Raw genomic sequence first — 20,160 nt, 5'->3', positions numbered from 1 at the left:
GTTAGAATTTGGTCCCTGCACTGACATTGGGGAGCTATATCAGAACATAGGAAAACTGTTTTTAGTATGAATCATATCACTATAATTGACACGGTTCATCAGCCCTTTAGATTTCCACCCCGTATTGTTCCCCTACCCACCTACCCAATCCCCTGATCCTATAGGCATGTTTCCTACATTAGAGGTCTTAGAATTTTTGTGATCTGGACCTTCTCCTGCTCAACTGATAAGTTGAGAGTATGACCCCAAGAAAGCATGTATTCCATAGTTAGATGTGTGTGGATTTCACTTCTTTTGAGGTGGCTGCAAAATTCGGATTCAGGGAGATCGGACCAGAGAGCGGCGCTTTGAAATCCCTGATGAGGAACACTGTCTGAAGTTCCTCTCGGAGGTCCTTGCTGCTCAGGAAGGTAAGTCAAGACTCAGAAGTTTTCTTTCTGCTCTTTGAATGGCAGTGAAATTCTGACATGCTGATGCAGAGGCAAGCAGCCATTAGCAAAGTACCTCACCCCTGCAGTCTTCAGTGCTGATTTTTCGCTTTCAGGAATGAACCGAGGGTTAGGTTAGGGAACAAGTCTATTCAGCTATAAGGACACTGAGCCCTTTTCCAGAGTCTTCAGTGTCACGGCATGGACAGCTTACTGAAGACTATCATCCTCCTTCTGCTCCCAGATGATCCCAGAGCTACCCTCACTCTCTTTGTCTCTTCCTTTACGTTTAAGAGTGCTGCTGGGTCCTGCATTTGAGGAGCGCTGAGTAAATTGCTTTTGATTATGATAAATCCGGCTCAGTGAAGGGCTCCCCTGTTTCTGACCATGACTTTTATCTCTCTAGCTCAGTCACAACTTCTTGTTCCAGAGCAAAAGGACTCATCTAGCTGGTACCAGAAGTTAGACACTAAGGACAAACCTTCTGTTTTTTCAGGTACTGAAAAGATTCTCTTTTGCCTGGTTCCTTTGATCATTGCAGAGTAAATAGGTTTCATCTGGACAGATAAGACAATGTCAATCCCAGACACTTTCTGCTATGGAGTGGTTTTACTGAGTCCATGCCCATTGACTGATGTTCATTCTTGATCCTTTCTGTGGCATGTTAGCTCCTTGGGAGCCTGCTTAGCAGTGTGGTAAAAATTGCAGGCTCCAGGGCCAAACTGGTTGGGTTTAAACCCCAATTTTGTGACTTGATAGTAATGTATAACCTTGGTCAACTTACTCAACAATGCTGAGCTTCCATTTCTTTTTCTGTAACATGGGAAGATTTTTAATAGTACTGGCTTCATGGGTCTTTATGATAATTAAAGGAGATAATGATATAATCCCTTATATCAAACAGGCATTATGCTAAGTCTTTAGTAAATGTTAGCTATTAATATTCAGATTCCAAATTAATATAACTTGTTATTGTTCTAATTAGTATGTCAAGTCTTTCAGGGTATCCCTATGGTACCTCTCTATTTGGTAATGCCATTGAGCAAATAGTGATCAAATTAATACCACTGATCAAAGAAAAGCTCTGTCTATCCTGGATAAATGGATGTTATCTTTATTTTTTCCCCCTTTGACTCTGGGTTCTGTGTACTAGGGCTTCTTGGATTTGAGGATAATTTTTCATCTATGAATTTGGACAAGAAAATTAATTCACAAAATCATCCTACAGGGATTCATCGGGAACCCCCTCCACCACCCCCTTCAGTGAATAGAATGTAAGTCCTGTGTCAAAACATGTTTCCCATTTAGGAGACTTTTTTTATTATAGGCAGTTTCACTTTTAAAATTCTCATTATTTGCTAGGCTTCCACGTGACAAAGAAGCTTCTAACAAGGAACAGCCCAAAGTGACCAACACTATGCGGAAGCTCTTTGTGCCAAATACCCAGGCTGGACAGCGGGAGGGCCTCATCAAACATATCCTGGCAAAGCGAGAGAAAGAATATGTCAACATTCAGAATTTCAGGTTAGTCTCTCTTCTACTTACTGAGGTATGGCATACAAATGGCTATATGTTTTTTTAAGGTATTATTTTAATTAATAATTATTATTTTAATTTAATAAATTTTATTTATTAAAATTATTTTTATTTTAATTTAATAATAAAATTTTAATTATTTTAATTAATAATCAAAGCATAATAAAAGGAATGGTCAGCTGGCTCAAGCCCCTGTCTCTATATTTGTCAATAACATAAATGTACAAAATAACACAAATGCTACAATTTCCCTTGCATTTTCTAACTACTAATGATACTATGTCTACTAATGGTTCTAGCCACTCAGAACCAAACCAAACCAAAGAGAATTATCCCCTAGCACATTCCCTAAGCAAGTGTATTTATCTTTCTGTCCTGCTGAATTTTTTCTCACCAATATTAGAAGATCAATGTCTGCTCTTACCACTAGCTTAACTTACTTACTTTTGTAAGTTAAGTACAGAAAATTTCATCCAGTGCTCTTGATTGAGAGGTCTGTCTTGGATTCTTTCCTCTGTATCATATTTTTCACTTCACATTTACTTATTGGTATCTTTTCTGGACCTAATGTGTGTGGTGTGGCCTAGCGTATATTCCGGTGTGCAAAGCAGCAACACCTCTCTTTGTTGTTTGTGAACAACACGTACCCTTAATAGTCCAAGATTCTGGTCCCATCTGCTATCCCAGTGTGCCTCATTTGTCCTAATTCAATTATAACCGTATCTCCTATGCTAAAACCTGTAGTTCCTCATATTCCCCATGATGCTTATTTTTGTGTGTAAACAGTTAAGACAGTTATATTCTGCTATCCCCCTTAATACTGTATCTGCCTCAACAGAATTTCCTACACAGATGTCCTTGTAATCCTTCAGGAAGTGAGTTTTTGGATTCAGTTACAGCTCCTTATGGAACAGTTATCCACATTAGATGTATTTACAGCATGAAATAACATTTTCCCATTCACAAGCTCTCCAAGTATAAGTTTGGGTGGAGTTTAATTGAGAGGAAATGTGGTAGAGCAATTAACTTTGCATTTTTAAAATAGAGACTTGGTTCCTTTCTGTGGGTTCACCTAATGTAAACTTCAGAGAATTAAGCCCACTGCCTTTGTGTTCTACATGTGAAAGCATTTCTTATATGTATAGCAGAACATTTTGAGAAATTATGTTGGTTTATTGTGAACATACCCTTGTATGAAAATGATGAGAGAACTTCAATGGTTCATACTTAACCCTCGTTTTCAAATAATTTCTTTGTGCTGTGTATTAGATTTTTTGTTGGAACGTGGAACGTGAATGGCCAGTCTCCAGATAGTGAGTTGGAACCTTGGCTGAACTGTGATTCAAATCCTCCTGATATCTACTGTATTGGGTAAAGAACACATCTGGAATTTCCTTTTGGCTATATATTTGGTATTAGTTTCCGTGACATTTTGTTCTCCTTTTGCTTTTTTAACTGTTTGGTAAAAACTGACCTTAGACTATATGTGAGAATTAACTTGTGGGTTAAATTTATGAGATAAGAAAGGAATGATACCTGAAATAGTGAAAGGAAACATCAAAATGCAAAGAAAACTGCATTCTTAATAGAAACAGACTTGAGGTCAAGTCCAACAGTGACTATTCCTAGAATATATAAACAAAGCTCCACTGTTGTCCCTTATGGAGGTTTTTTGTTTTTTGTTTATGTTTTACATAGTCTTTGCGTATATTTTTTGGAGACAATACTGTTTTAATTTTTCTATGGAAGACAATGTCAGATTTATAAAAGTAAAGATTAGTTTTTTTGACATTGATCTTTGACAAGATTCTTATGCATATTTTTTAAATTAATTTTTTAATTTTTTATTAACATATAATGTATTATATGTTTCAGGGGTACAGGTCTGTGAATCATTAGTCTTACACAATTCACAGCATTCACCATAGCACATACCCTCCCTGATGTCCATAACCCAGCCACCCTACTCCCCCCACCCCCCACCAGCAACCCTCAGTTTGTTTCCTTTTTTTTTTTTTAAAGATTTTATTTATTTATTTGACAGAGATCACAAGTAGGCAGAGAGGCAGGCAGAGAGACAGAAAGAGAGAGGAGGAAGCAGGCTCCCCACCGAGCAGAGAGCCGGATGTGGGGATCGATCCCAGGACCCTGAGATCATGACCTGAGCCGAAGGCAGAGGCTTAACCCACTGAGCCACCCAGGCTCCCCTGTTTCCTTTTTTTAAAAAAGATTTTATTTATTTATTTGACAGGCAGAGATGACAAGTAGGCAGAGGGGCCGGCAGAGAAGGCGGGGGAGGCAGGCTCCCTGCCGAGGAGAGAGCGGGCTGCCAGTGCGAGGCTCAATTCCAGGACCCTGAGATCGTGACCTGAGCTGAAGGCAGAGGGTTAACCCACTGAGCCACCCAGGCACCACTCTCAGTTTGTTTCCTGAGATTGAGTCTCTTATGGTTTGTCTCTCTCCCCGGTCCCCTCTTGTTCATTTTTTCCTCCCTTCACCCCACGACTCCCCTGCATATACTTTTTTAAAAAAAGATTTATTATGGGAGAGAGAGTGCATAAGCCCGGGGAGGGGCAGGGAGAGGAGCAGGGGGAGGGAGAATCTTTGAGCAGCCTAGCCACTGAGCAGGGATCCCAGGACCCTGAGATCATGAACTGAGCTGAAATCAAAAGTCAGCTGCTCAACCAATTGAACCACCCAGGTGCCCCCGCCCCCTTTTTAAGATTTATTTTGCATAGCTGGTGCATATACATATAGAAGATCTTTTGAAAAAGAAAGCTGCTTGTCCTTACTGATCACCTGGATCAATAGAGCAGTTCTATAAAAATTTGTGTCTTTCCCCATTCCCTTTTCACCTAATGTCTCAGAAAATGGGAAATTATCTCAGACAGAGATAATTATGGGAGATGTATAGATCTCATGTCTTCTTGTTTTTTTCAGATTCCAAGAGCTGGACTTGAGCACAGAAGCCTTTTTCTACTTTGAGTCTGTGAAAGAACAAGAGTGGTCCATGGCTGTAGAGAGAGGTTTGCATTCCAAAGCCAAGTATAAAAAAGTAAGCTGCATTTCATTTTCTTTTTTAATATACAACTGAATAGAACTCCCTATAAGTTATTCTGTTATCTATAACTTGTTCCAAAAGAATGGTTTAATTGGCTTTTTCCCTGAGTGTAATACTGCAATGGACAGACTAATTCTTTACACCTATTTTTCTAGAAAAAAATTTTCCTGAGCTTTCTGATCCTATGTTTTCATTATTTAGGTGGTTTTAAGAGAAAAGAAGAATTTTATTCTCAGAATGATAATTAGCTTAAAATAATTACTTATAAGGTAACAGTAAGAGTTTAAGATCAGAATTGTTCGCTGGCATGGTCAGAACCGGATGCTTTATAGAAAAGTAGTTTGAAGCATGTGGGTGCATAGGGTATGCTGTGGAATCAGCAAGAAGTGTTGTAGAATTTAAATGAGTTCTAAAATTTGTTATAAATCAAAAGTAGAGTTGACTTTAGCAAGGTAGGGCAATTTGTTGGTCTTTAGAAAGCAAGTGGTAGAGGCTACCAGAAGAGTTATTTTAATTATATGGCTACCATATAAGCTCTTTAAAAGTAGTCATCTGAATATTTTTCATTTACTTCTTCTGACAGTTGATATAGGTAGTAAAAATCCTGAAGGTGTTACTCCTCTCATATAGGTCACTGATTTAACACATATTTCAGACATATTTCTAGCTCTAGTTCTCAGACTAAAAATAATCAGAATAAAAAAGATTGCTCTTGGGCGCCTGGGTGGCTCAGTGGGTTAAAGCCTCTGCCTTCGGCTCAGGTCATGATCCCAGGGTCCTGAGATGGAGCCCTACATCGGGCTCTCTGCTCAGCAGGGAGCCTGCTTCCTCCTCTCTCTCTCTGACTGCCTCTCTGCCTACTTGTGATCTCTGTCAAATAAATAAATAAAATCTTTAAAAAAATAAAAAAAAATTTTAAAAGATTGCTCTTTTATAAGTTTTAATTTCTTAAGAAATTGGAAATCAGAAACTAAGAAGGAGAAGCAAAAGGAACAAGCTGGGATAGGGGTTTTATTTGATTTTTTTTAATGCTATCAACTCCTGGTAGGTTTATAAGTGTTTAAAATAATGAATCCTAGAGCTGAGTGTACTTGATGTCCCCAGAGACTTTTAACTCCTGCTAGTCAGAGTCAGATAAGAGCTTGCCCAGAGAAATTTTGTTTCCTTTTTATGGGGTCCACTGGGAAATTAGAGGATTTGGATTCATATTTGAGCATCATTAATATCTTCCTGGTGGAAAATCAGTTGTTGGGCAAGATGTGTGGCAAAGAGTGGTATTAACATGAACCTTTTCTAACTCCGTGGAACTTGTAGGTTCAACTAGTCCGCCTTGTTGGGATGATGCTCCTCATATTTGCCAGAAAGGACCAGTGGCGATATATCCGTGATGTTGCTACAGAAACAGTTGGAACTGGAATCATGGGGAAAATGGCAAGTTACTTTGGAAATGAGCTTGATTATTATTTATGTCCATTTAACGTTTAACTGCTAGTTGTGTCTTTGTACTAACTGTAAATAATTACTCTTGCTAACAGGGAAACAAAGGTGGGGTAGCTGTGAGATTTGTATTTCACAACACTACCTTTTGCATTGTCAACTCCCACCTGGCTGCCCACGTGGAGGACTTTGAGAGAAGGAATCAAGATTATAAGGACATCTGTGCACGTATGAGTTTTGTGGTCCCAAATCAGACCCTTCCACAGCTGAACATCATGAAACATGAGTGAGTGGTTCAATCTCCTTTGCCTTTGAATAGTGGGGCTGAGAAGAGATTAAATGGATAGGAAACTGTGAAGAGTGAAGGATTACCATTTAGGGATTGGGGTCACAAAGAAGACAGGGTTTTTGAGGAATAGCAGATTCATTGAGGCAGAGAAATCAGATTTGCTATCAGAGGTAAGATTAGTTCTATTAGTGGCCATATAAGAGTAATGCTGGAGGTGTCTGTCAGTTGGAGTCAGTTTTTATTGTGTTTTATTATAAAATAGAAATGTTCATTGTAAATATAATTAAAGAAAATTAAAAGTAGAAATCACTCTGCTCTCCCAGCCAGTCTCTCAGAGGAAACTGATATTAACATTTCACTGTGTATCCTGGAACTATGCTGTCCATTGTGACAGCCAGCCATAAGTGGCTATTGGACAATTGAAAGTAGTTAGACCAAATTGAGATTGCTGTAAACATAAACTGCACATGGATTTCAGAGACTTAGTGGGAAAAATGTAAAATACCTCGGTTTTTCAATATTGATTACATGTTGAAATGATAATCTGGATATATTGACTTAAAGGAAATTTATTGTTAAAGTTATTTTTACTTGTTTCTTTTACTTTTTAAATGCAGCTACTAAAAAATTTAAAATTACATCTGTGACATGCATTTTATTTCCTGTGAATAGTGCTATTCTAGAGCTTTCTCTATATGCATACAAACACATGCACACTTATTACATAGGACTATATCGTCCTATTATTGTGGGTCTCTTTCCAAGCCAGTGTGTATGTGTGTGTGTGTCTGTGTATTACATTACCCATATTAGTGTATATATTTCGTATGTACTGTATATGTATATGTATATGTATGTTCTTATTAGTGGCTGTGAATCATTAAGAATAGGGGCAATGGAGATTTAGACAACAGTGGGTCAATATAATAATATGGGAGAAAGGTTCATGGAGAATAGGGCTTAAGGATAGAAGCAGAAATCAGTTGAGGGATGGATTGGGTGGTAGGAAATGAATAATTGTCAAGAAATTAATAATGGTAATTGAAATTCTGAGAGTGGTTTGAGATGGGAATTAGTAGGAAAACAAAAGATAATTTAGGATATTAGCATCAACAGAGTGGGGTAATTGAGGAAAGAATAGGGAAGGGTAGTGATATTAGCCTGTTTCCATATTATCTTAACAATTAGGATCATATACAATTCTGTATCATGGTAGTAAAAAGTCAAGGCCTTGACATTAATAAACAGTTGCCCTGGGGCACCTGGGTGGCTCAGTGGGTTAAAGCCTCTGCCTTCGGCTCAGGTCATGGTCCCAGGGTCCTGGGATCAAGCCCCACATAGGGCTTTCTGCTCAGCAGGGAGCCTGCTTCCTCCCTCTCTCTCTGCCTGCCTCTCTGCCTACTTGTGATCTCTGTCTGTCAAATAAATAAATAAAATCTTTAAAAAATAAAAAAATAAACAGTTGCCCTGAAATTCCTTAAATTTGTTTCCTCAGAATTCCAGAAATTTCATGTTGCATTTTAGATTGCCAAAGAGACCCCATTCAGGACTTGGGATAGCTCACAAGGAGAATCCCTTTTAGTGTAGTAATTTCAGGGTCTCCCCTTGGGGGCTCTCAGCACATGTAGGGGCCTGTTGCCGTGATTGGGAGCTTGAGAATCCTGTGGCAAGCCAGTCTTCCTCCTGTCTGCGACTTGGACTGTGGATCTGGGGCAGGGATAGGCAGGTTGGCTATAGTGGAGAGCTGTGGACCTACTTTTGCTAGGGTCCTGACTGGGAGAGCTGTCATTCAGACCATGCAGACCTTAGCCTGCAGAATGTCAGGGCTCAGAGAGGCAGAAAATGTTCAGATTCTTTTCCCCTGGAGACCTGGCAGGCAGCCAGACAAAATTTCGGCACTAGTCCAGCAAATAAACTACATGCTTCTTTTAGGCAGTTAACTCCTTGGCTTCTGAATCCCACACATAACACTCTATTTCCCTATCTTTGTTCTTCATGTATGGAATGCCTATCTTCCCGCCTGTTTGGTAATCCCTGGGCCTTCTCAGGTGTTGGTAGTACTTCACTCTGAAGGATAAGTTGTAGCTTAAACCCTTTGTCTCAGGTAGTGATAAATGAATCCTTATCAATAATCGACCTAGTTTTTTTCTCTCCATTTTCTCTTTTTATGCTAATTATTGCTACTCCTATTTATGTATTTCTTGATCTTCAGTGTTGTCATCTGGTTGGGAGATTTGAACTATAGACTTTGTATGCCTGATGCCAATGAAGTGAAGAGTCTTATTAACAAAAATGACCTTCAGAGACTCTTGAAATTTGACCAGGTGAGTAAATTTTCATGTTATAGGTACTTTCCTAAATGGCAGACAGTATTGCTAGGTTTATGAGATATGTGTGTGGCAGGTGTGTCTTAGTCTAGGAATAGATGGAAAGGTCTCATTGTCTTGAGAAAACATAAGACTAGTAATACACACGAGGTTTGTAGTGCTTTTATGAAGTGCTTGGATAGGAACAGGAGAGATAAAAAGTAAATACAACATTTGTTCATTGTCTTTATCAAGAAGAGATTTCAGAGATTCATATAAATAAGGTGGAGAATGGGCGGGGTTAATTGGAGAGTACTTCCTGGAGGAAGTGGGCCTTCAGCTATGTTGATGTGGTTTGGCAGATGGAACAGGGAAAGTTGCTGTGTGATTACTTGGCAGGCTTAGCAGCAGTGTGGAGGTAAAAGAGGGAGGCCCTGTGAGGAGATTGGGAAGAACGGAAGAGAAGTTTGGGATAAATAACACAGACTGTGGTCTAATGGGAACTGATTGAGAAGTTGGGGCTATCTGGCTTATCAATGTTAAAACCTGTGGGAAAAGCAATGTTCAGTAACATTTATATAAAACTGGATATTCAGGAACCTAGTTTTCTGTAAATTTGCCTTGGAACCTGGCACATGACTTGAATTTTTACTTCAGCTTCTAGATACTGGTTGCTAAAACTGAATGCTGCTTATGGAGGAAGAGAATGTTTTGATTTGATTTTAATGTCTTTAAATCCTTATGTAAGCCTTTTTGACCTTCAGACATACTAAAAATTTAGGATTTCTGTAGTTGAATGGTTTTTTTTTTATAGTGAGCCTTTTTTGGCTGTATCTTTCTTCGTATTGAGGTTGGCTGGTGGATTTCTTTACATTTCTTCCTCTGTCATGCTTCCAAAGGGGTACAGTTGGAATAAATTCTGAATCTTATGTAATTCTGGTAAAGTATTTGAGTGAGGATAACTTTCAGAATGATCCGTAACGATTCACTGAATTTGGCTTTTGGAGTTATCCATTCATTCGTGTGTATGTGTCCAAATTCACTGAATTTGGCTTTTGGAGTTATCCACACATTTGTGTGTATGTGTGTTTTTAAATTAAAATTTTGCTAGATGGTTCCTGTCCCGTTTGGGAGAACTCTAGATTATTCATATTTCATTTTGCCATTCTACCCGCTGACTGTTAGCAATAAAAAATTAGCAATGTATTCATAATGAGCATCCTATCTGTGGGTGAGTTTAGATGCTATGGGAATGGCAAGATTTTAATTCACAAGGTACAGAAATTTCATTTATGTATCTGATAGTTGGAAAGGCTGTGGAACTAGTCAGAAATGGATGATCAACCTGATTATCACTTGTATTAAGATGGTGTTACCCTGCTTACGTGATGCTTCTTTCCATCTCTAGCTAAATATTCAGCGCACACAGAAAAAAGCTTTTGCTGACTTCACCGAAGGTGAAATCAAATTTATCCCCACTTATAAGTATGACTCTAAAACAGACCGATGGGATTCCAGGTAAAGTAATAAGACCCTCCTCCTGGAATGGGTTCAGGCTTGCTTTTATTTCTGTCTGACTACATTGGTGAAGGGCTAGGAATTTTTTCTGTTACGCCAGAAGCGGATATAAAAACTTAATGGCTCAGTGCTATTACAGAAGAGTTTTTAATTCATGTGAACTTAAAGGTAAGCTTATCTGAAGAAAGTATTACTTCTTCTGTGACAGAGCTGTTCAAGTTTTATGGGCTGCCTGCAGTGCCTTATTTCTGTCATCTAAACAGACTTAGATTTTTACCTTCCTGATTCCACCCTTATTTCCTTACAGATTATCCTGTTCTGAATGGTTTTTTTTTTTTCCCAAATTGTTTCTCAGCTCCTCAGCTCAGATCACCAGAAAGTGAACCATGATAGGTTCTTCCAACACAGTGGTTCTCAGCCCTGACTATCCATTAGAATCTCTTGGGGGGACTTTAAAAAATACTGATGCCTGGGAGCACCTGGGTGGCTCAGTGGGTTAAGCCTCTGCCTTTGGCTCTAGGTCATGATCTCAGGGTTCTGGGATCGGGCCCCGCATTGGGCTCTCTGCTCGGCGGGGAGCCTGCTTCCTCCTCTCTCTCTCTCTGCCTGCCTCTCTGCCTACTGTGATCTCTATCTGTCAAATAAAATCTTTAAAAAAATTTTTTAAAAAAATACTGATGCCTGGGCCCAACCTCGGCAACTGCCAGAGAAAGCTAAGAACCACTGTCTGGTGGGAGAGGAGAGCTTTGATTTCCTAATTCCCCCCAGTAAAGCGCCCCTGTCACTATGTTCCTGGTAACTGTCTTCTACCTGCTATCTCTTCGTTTCCTATCTGGCTGAGCCCAGAAGCTTGAAAGAGAAAATGCCTGGGCATATTCAGCTTCTGTAGACTCAGAGCACTAGGGTATGGTGGAGAGGAGTCTGTATCCTTGTGTCCTGGGGGAGCTGGTCAGCAAGTGAAAAGTGACACTGGCAGAGCTTATGCACTTCACCTTGTTTCTCCCACTCACCTGATTTGAGAGTCAATTGAATAGCTACTGATAAGAACTTATTTGTGTCACTTCTGGATCAGGTGTACAAGGTGTTGCTTATTTTAATATAATGATGAATAGGTTTTGTCCCTAACCTTAGTAATCTGTGGGCTGTTATATGTTCAGACTTGCATGCTTAGTTAGTTCATCTCTATCTGAAGAAGCTAGACTTTCATGAAAATCTAGGTTTAAAGGAGAAATCTCTACTATTATTTATCTCCAGAAATTAAGCCCAGTCTTGGAATATAGGATTGGATTTTTAGATTTTTATTAGTTGTCTGTCTCTGTGAAATGTCATTGCAGTTCATTGAGCAAAGTGCTGAATATAATCCTGACCTTCTGAGGATATTTTAAGAAGAAGTTATTATATTTTCCCCTGGGACAGTGTTGTTGAAGTTGTAATGTGGATTTTGGAAGCACTGTTTATTCATTCATTAAACAACTATTCATTGAACACCTACTTTGCACAAGATAATGTGCTAGAGGTTGGGAATTCAGTGGCAAACAAGCAGACACAGGCCCTTTATAGAGCTTGAATATAGGGAATATTATATAGGGAATATAGGGAATATTAGAGTTGGGATCATTAGGAAAGGAGAAGCATATAAAAAAGGACTTAACCCAGGTCTGAACCAGTATGGTATGTATTACATTATTGTGTGGTATGTTCCCTTTAAATGTCTTTCTTTATTTGCAGTGGGAAATGTCGGGTTCCAGCCTGGTGTGACCGGATTCTTTGGAGAGGAACAAATGTTAATCAGCTTCATTACCGGAGTCATATGGAACTAAAAACCAGTGACCACAAGCCTGTTAGCGCCCTCTTCCATATTGGGGTAAACACTTGTTTGTTCGTTTATTTGTGTTTGTGTGTGTGTGTGTGTGTGTGTGTTAGGTATTCTTAGAACATCGTTTAGACTCAAAACAGTTCAGTAGTTCAGTGAGCCCTAAATGTTACCATAACCAAATAATCATTTGCAACATTGAGAAATTAGTGCCCTCAATCCTCCTAAATGCCGTCCATATGCTTCTTAATGTGCTAGGCCTTTTAGTGACACAGATGTTTCTTATGCTGCATAATGGCTGGGTGGTAACCTTAGACTCCTACTAAAGTTGTTATACATAAGGAAGAATTGGAAGCTACGTTTTAAAGGATGAGTAGCCTCTCATCAGATAAAAAGGAAGGAAAGCCCTGGGAGAGAGGTTCCAGGTGAAGGGGTGGGGACAGCAGGAGCAAAGGCATTTGACTGGGTGGCATACAACCACTTCTGTATCTTACCTTAAAAGTCATGTTGTCAGCCATACTATTAGTGAAATTTGCTGTCCAGGAGCACAAGTTTTAAATTTTTTAAAAGATTTATTTATCTTAGAGATAAGATAAGATATCTTTATTATCTTAGAGAAAAAGAGAGCATGAGCAGGAGGGGCAGAGAGAGAGAGAGAATCCCAAGCAGATCCCATGCCAAGTGTGTGGAGTCCGGTATGGGCCTCTATCCCAGGACCCAAGATCATGACCTGAGCGGAAACCAAGAGTCAGACACTTAACCGACTACCACCCAGGCGCCCCCAGGAGCACAAGTTTTAAAATTTTTCTTTAACTGTTGCATCCTGGGCTGGATTGATGGCCAGATATTTAATTTTTTTGTCTCCGATGTGAGTAGTTTTTGTTTTCACTTGTATATTTTAGCTGCATGTTAATGGTATGTAGGTTATGTCTTAGGATCTTACTGATTTATTACAGCTAGTACATTTAGATTATTTCTTGTAGATTTTCCAGACCTCCAGTCCTGTAATCTGTCAGAATCTATAAAGTGCAGTGCTTGATAGGGTGGACTTTAGAGATAGACTGCTTAGATTTGCATCCCAGTTCAACGACTTTCTAAGTCTGTAACCCTGGAAAACATATGTAACAGCCCTGTGCCTCAGTTTCCTCCTCTATAAAATGGAGATAACAATGGTACTTACTTATGAGGATTGATGAGGTGAGACATGTGAAGAACATAATAGATGGATATTTGATTCTTTTGGCTTTTCAGATTATCACCAACATGTCTTGTCCTACTCCTGTCTTAAAGGGGAATGACTTTGGGGTATTTCCTTTATTTATAGAATTAGTTCTTAGTCTCAGAACAGAATCTAAATTTTATCGAGGCAGTTGTGACTTGAGTTTTGTCCATTTTGAAATTTTAAAATAATAGTAAGTATTTCTCAAATAGTAGCTAGTATGTGCCAGGGACTGTAATGAAAAATTTATACACATCTCATTTACTCCTCACAACAGTACTTTGAGTTAAATATTTCTCATTTAACAGATGAGCAAATGGAGAACTGATGAGATTAAATAACTTCTTTACATGCATTCACCTAGAAGGAGAGCTAAGATTCAAATCTTGTCTGTTTAACTCCCAAGCCTATAGGTGTTCTTTCCACTAACCCCATAATGCCTCTATAGTTCCAAAGAACTTATTAACTAGATAAACCTTTAGATAACTACTTTTACCCCACCTAATTTCTTGTTTGTACTTGTGGTCTGCCCTGTTTTCTTCATTTTAATTCTCTTGAACCATTTTTTAAGATATTATTTATTTATTTGACACAGAGAGACAAGAGAGGGAATAGGAGAGGGAGAGAGAGAAAGAAGCAGACTCCCTGTGAGCGGGGAGCCCCATGTGAGGCTTGATCCCAGGACCCTGGGATCATGACCTGAGCCAAGAAGGCAGACGCTTAACTACTGAGGCACCCAGTTGCCCTCCCTCTCTTGATCCATTTTTAAAAGGATGTCTTTCCCCAGACACTAACCTTTTTGGTTTAATCAGCTATGCTTGGCTTTTTTGTTTGTATTTCTTTTCAGAACTTTGGAATATTTGTAAAATTCTACACATATTAATCCAGAGCTCCCAGCAGGATATTTAAAAATTTTCCATGCTTCTTGTGTATTTTTGTGTATCTTTAATAAAGGTCTACCTTTCTAGTTTTTAATACTAGTTAAATTGCACAGGAATTCAAAAGTGCTTTTTCTTTAAAATAAAAAAAAATATATAAGCAAAATTTACAGATAAGTCTGGAGTTCTTCAATCCCTGTTCTATCCCGCACTCCCACCTTTGCCCAAAAGCCCCACTTCCCAGCCAGGCCAACTACCGTTATGAATTTATATCTTTATAGACCACAGTCCAGTAGGTGTTTCTGTGATGATGGAAATGTTATAGATCTGTACTGTCCAGTACAGTACTGCTAACTTTAGGTGGCTCTGGATCACTTGAAGCATAGCTAGTATGATTGAGAGAGCTGAATTTTCTGTTTTATTTAATTTGAAGTAATGTATATTTAAATGTCCAAATGTGGCTTTTGGCTATTATCTTGAACAGCACAGTTCTAGACTTTTGCATATGTTTTTCTGTTGACCCATACACAATAGAGTATTTTTCTATGTGTTGGTACAAATATTATAGATGGTCTCATACTGTATGTGTTAGTCTGCAACTTGCTTTTAAAAAAAAAAAATCAGTAGTGTGTCTTGGAGAGCTATCCATGTCATTACAGAAAGATCTTGCTCATTGATCATCTAGCTCATTCTTAATTCCTAATTTTGTTGGTAATTCCTTTTCTAAAGTGGGTATATCAGGTGGTGATTACATTCTATGTTTTCTTCCCCTTCATTATCCTTGATGTGCCATTAAGGGTTATGATCATGATAACCCACTGAGGAAAGATTTTAAATTTCCTTTAGTAACCACCCCATATTTTGGTTTCTTGGGGATGCTATGATTAGAGGCTTTAAAAAACACATTATATTTTTACCACCACTGTCATCAGTGACTGTTAACAAAGGAACCAAGTGCTCAATGGCCAGTTAACTTTAGAAGACTTGCTGTGGGCTGGCTGAGATTAGGCTGAGATTGGGTTTTCACCCTGGTACTTGGTAATGGGATATATTGCATTAGTTCTGACTTTGGTGGACATAGAAATTACATAGAGAGCTTTTAAAAACTGCAGTAGGCCAAGGCATCTGTATTTTTAAGACCTACCTGAATTAATTCTGTTGTGTAGCTGGTATTTTGGAAAGGGTCTTGGCAGTAGAGGTCCATATACAACTTCTGGTATTAACTGTAGCAGGGAGCAACTTAGTTGATCTTTTGTATCTCGATCTACTCAATGATCAGAAGAATAATACTTGCTTGGGTAGCTTTGCAGGTTATTGTGAAAAGATGAGACATGTAAAATACCTTATAAAAAACAAGTTGCAAAATTTTATAAGAATATTTTATTTATTTATTTATTTATTTATTTGACAGACAGAGATCACAAGCAGGCAGAGAGGCAGGCAGAGAGAGAGGAGGAAGCAGGCTCCCCGCTGAGCAGAGAGCCCGATGCGGGGCTCGATCCCAGGACCCTGAGATCATGACCTGAGCCGAAGGCAGCGGCTCAACCCACTGAGCCACCCAGGCGCCCCAAGAATATTTTAAAAGTATAACATTTCTCCTAACCTAATACTGTAGTGTGGACTCTGGTGACATTAGTGATTGCCTGCTCCTCAGTTTTCTAAGTGTTATGGTTTAGATACATAAGACCTTCCCAGTCTTTGAGATATTTGGCTCAGCTTTGATGTTCTTATTTTCCACATTTGATTTATAACTTCTTCTACATGCATCAGTCCTTTTTTTTTGACGTTGAATTTGTGAAGTTTCCTATTCTAAAAAGAAACTGGGACTTCAATAAGTTAAAATGCTATGTTAATTATGTGCATTTTTGGCATTGATTTGTATGAAGTTTTTTTTTTATTTTTTTTAAAGGATTTTTTTTTTTTTTTAAGATTTTATTTATTTATTTGACAGAGAGAGATCACAAGTAGACAGAGAGGCAAGCAGAGAGAGAGAGGGAAGCAGGCTTCCCGCTGAGCAGAGAGCCCGATGCGGGACTCGATCCCAGGACCCTGAGATCATGACCTGAGCCGAAGGCAGTGGCTTAACCCACTGAGCCACCCAGGCGCCCTGATTTGTATGAAGTTTTAATAGTGAAAAAAAAAACACAGCTATATCAGGAAGCCTGAATGTGCTATGGGAGATGTTTTTTGATCTATTAGTTGAAATGATTTGTTTGTCCATTGTCATGCTTTTACTCTAATCTAGGGCATTTTGTATTGGCTATTTTCTAAAATGGCCATAGGATCTATTTACTGACATGCCTTTGTCATTATATAATCTGTGTGTTGACGTTATTATTCTTGGCATTGTGCATAGCAGCTAATATAATTAAATGGTTTAATTATTTTTTCTGCTGTTTTAATGCTTTGTGATCATTTTTAGAAACAGTACTTAGCTATGTTTTGACACTTATTTTGTGCAATGCAAGAAATAATTTCTACCACAATTGTCACATTTCCCCCACCACCAAATAACAGTGGAGCAAGAAAATGTTCTTCCCAAACATTACCGCCAAGCTTCTTAGTACAGAGGTTTGACTTTTCCAGGAAATTAACCAATTAGCCATACCTTTACCATAAAGTGGGTATGCTCTAATGCTTACTTTAATTTATATTTGTTTTAGTGACATTTTAAAAAAAGACTCTTAGAGATTCAGGCTGAGAGCACACAAGGCTAAAATAAGATCTGTTTTCTTTGAGGTAAAAGTTGTGGATAGAGCGATATTTCAGAAAGTGTTTGAGGATGTTGTTTGCACCACAGTTTATTTTAAATGATTGCTGTAACAACCCATTTTAAATTATTAGGTAATCTCAAGGGAAGATGAGCTAGGAGCATGTAAGACTGAAAAGAGGGTTTGTTTTCTTTCAGGTGAAGGTTGTGGATGAACGGAGGTATCGGAAAGTGTTTGAAGATATTGTACGGATTATGGACAGGATGGAAAATGACTTCCTTCCTTCCTTAGAACTCAGCAGGAGGGAGGTGAGCAAAAATACATGGCTTCCCTATCTACTGCCCATTGTGGTTAGTCTGGGGGAAACCATGTTTGGTAGAGGAGGCAGCACAGCAAAGTGGTAAAAACCATGTGTGCTAGAGTCAAACTGCCTCCAGTGATACAAGCACTGTCATTTAGAGGCACTTGTGTAACTCTCTGAGAGCCACAGTTTCCTTTTCTGGTTAAAGGGGTGGTTGTGAGGATTACACGAGTTAACATGTGTGAAGCTCTTAAAACAGCTCCTGGCATGAAGTACACCCTCAGATGTTAGCTGCTCTTATTTAATATTTCAGAGTTGCTGGTTAATTCATATGTCAGGAACCAGGGCTTACTTGGTCATGGGATGGATGTCCTGACCCAAGGTTGGGTTACCCTCTTAGGTTCTCAGGAACCATTAGAGTAGCCTAGAGAAGTAGCAAGAGCTGTGTAATTCCTCCTCCGCTGGTGTGAATACAACAGGAAATGAGAGGGCATCATGTCCAGCTGGCTCAGCTGGTGAATGCATACAGCAGTTGCACACCTGGTTAATAATTACTTTATTCTTTATTCATATTCTCTATGGAATAATCCAACTGACATACTCCCCCTACTAGTGATGCATGTTTGTGTCTGTCTGTTATTCCCCAGTTTGTGTTTGAGAATGTGAAGTTTCGGCAACTACAAAAGGAGAAGTTCCAGATCAGCAACAATGGACAGGTTCCCTGCCATTTTTCTTTCATCCCTAAACTTAATGACAGCCAGTACTGCAAGCCATGGCTTCGGGCTGAACCTTTTGAGGGCTACTTGGAGCCAAGTGAGTTGTCCCTTTCCCATTGTCTCTGCTTGCAATGTATCATCTCCCCATGACTCCCATGCCTCCCTTTGTTTAACTTCTTGTTTTCTAACCACATGTCTCTTACCTTCACTGTCATTATACTGGGGAGACCTCTTTTGTGTGTCCAGTGTCTCCTCCATCACTTGGTGATTTTTTAGAGGACACTACTTCTGTTGGTTCTCATCTCCCTTTTGCTCTTCCATCAGAAATTTCTGTTACCATGTGTCATTTCTTAAATTTCAGATGAGACAGTGGACATTTCCCTTGATGTGTATGTCAGCAAAGACTCTGTGACCATCCTGAATTCAGGGGAAGATAAGATTGAAGATATTCTAGTCCTTCACCTGGATCGAGGCAAAGATTACTTCTTGACCATTAGTGGAAATTACCTCCCAAGTTGTTTTGGTACATCCTTAGAGGCTTTGTGCCGAATGAAAAGACCAATCCGAGAAGTTCCCGTCACCAAACTCATAGACTTGGTAAGAAACATTCTAAGATATGGAACCTCCTCTAGATGTAATTTTCGTAATACTTAAGGGATATCCTCATTGTCTCTGTGCTTTCTCTTTGGTCGGGGTTGGTGGAATTGTCAGTTGATAAATAAGAGCAAGAATGTCACCTTACTCTGGCACTACTTGCGTTAGATTAAGCCTAAAAGGAAAGCGAAGAGAGCAATCAGTAATTGGCTCTCGTCAGGAATATAATATGTAATACTAAGTTCACTGAATTAGATTAAAGGCTCCCTTCTCAAAGATCTAATGCTTAATTGTTATGCTCTTCCTACTCTGAGTCACTCTTGTATACATTAGCATGTATGCAAGATACAGTAACTGGGGGCAGCAGTATTACCCTCATTAAACACATGAGAAAGCCGAGGCACAAAGACAAGAACTTGCCCAAAATGGAATAAGTTAGTGACAAGTCTGTCCCCCAGACTTTTTGATTCTTAGTCTAATAACTCCTCACTGTATCATCATATCTAATCCCAAACTTGGCTACGTGTTGCAGCCCAGACCTATAAGTGAACTTCAGAGCACCTGCCTCAGAATCCTGCAGGGGTCCTTGAACAAGTACACATTCTCTCCCCACCCCCACTCATCTCTGGCAATAGAATCACAGTCCCAGGGCGCAGGGCTTAGGAACCTGCATTTTATCAGCATTCTGGATGATTATAATGTGCCCTGGAGTTTGCGGCATGTTTATTAGAACACACTTAACAAAGGGAAGGAGTAGGATTTCCCCTCCCTGATTCCAAGCTCTAATATCAGTTTCCTTATGGAAGAAACGCTTATCTTCAGTAACATAAACTGATTTAGTAACAGGTTCATCCTATTAAGAACGTTTCTTCTAAATGAAAATATTCCTGCACCTGAAGAGTGCAGACCTCTTTGGGCTATAAAAGCATACTTTTGGTCTTTTACCGAAGAAAATGAGGTGACGTGACAGCCATACTTTATCATTTCTATTAGTAATCATGTTGATCCTTTCAGCCTCGCCAGAGCAGTGATTTTATCATCAACAAGGAGGGCCAGACCAGCGGGCAGGCTGCTGGCTTGTCTGAATGTGATCTCTTCTGTTGCCATAGAATTGTTTTAGCTATGACTCAGATGGTAGATTAAAACACTTGAGTCCAGTCCCAGCATTCTTTCTTGGAATTATACTTGTTTCCCTAGAGCCCTCATGACTGGGTGTATTACCTCTGTTTGAGAGAGAACCATTTTCTTCAGAAATTCACATCCTTACATTCTGTTATTTCTTACAATACTTGTTTTCTCTTTTCCCACTATATTCTGTCTTTCAAATTTAGTATTTCACCATTTAGGATATAT

The 20,160-nt window shown here is 39.1% G+C and overlaps 1 protein-coding gene across 4 annotated transcripts in view; it reads left to right on the top strand.

Annotated features, from left to right (window-relative positions):
* Positions 1-20,160, top strand: part of OCRL (OCRL inositol polyphosphate-5-phosphatase) — a 54,133-nt gene that overhangs the window by 18,171 nt on the left and 15,802 nt on the right. For 3 of the 4 annotated variants that reach the window (XM_047716020.1, XM_047716019.1, XM_047716018.1), the window contains exons 5-18: positions 300-410; positions 835-924; positions 1,582-1,702; positions 1,791-1,952; positions 3,234-3,335; positions 4,905-5,019; positions 6,340-6,456; positions 6,561-6,748; positions 8,964-9,075; positions 10,466-10,575; positions 12,304-12,439; positions 17,394-17,504; positions 18,145-18,310; positions 18,575-18,810. In XM_047716020.1, coding sequence (XP_047571976.1) covers positions 300-410; positions 835-924; positions 1,582-1,702; positions 1,791-1,952; positions 3,234-3,335; positions 4,905-5,019; positions 6,340-6,456; positions 6,561-6,748; positions 8,964-9,075; positions 10,466-10,575; positions 12,304-12,439; positions 17,394-17,504; positions 18,145-18,310; positions 18,575-18,810 — 1,877 coding nt within the window. The remainder of the gene's footprint in view (positions 1-299; positions 411-834; positions 925-1,581; positions 1,703-1,790; positions 1,953-3,233; positions 3,336-4,904; positions 5,020-6,339; positions 6,457-6,560; positions 6,749-8,963; positions 9,076-10,465; positions 10,576-12,303; positions 12,440-17,393; positions 17,505-18,144; positions 18,311-18,574; positions 18,811-20,160) is intronic. The other variant, XM_047716021.1, reaches the window with a different exon arrangement.

The sequence above is a fragment of the Lutra lutra genome, chromosome X (assembly GCF_902655055.1).
Source record: "Lutra lutra chromosome X, mLutLut1.2, whole genome shotgun sequence".
NCBI classification, from domain to species: Eukaryota; Metazoa; Chordata; class Mammalia; order Carnivora; family Mustelidae; genus Lutra; species Lutra lutra.
The sequence above is the reverse complement of the archived record's forward strand: the minus strand, read 5'-3'. Positions and strand labels throughout refer to the sequence as shown.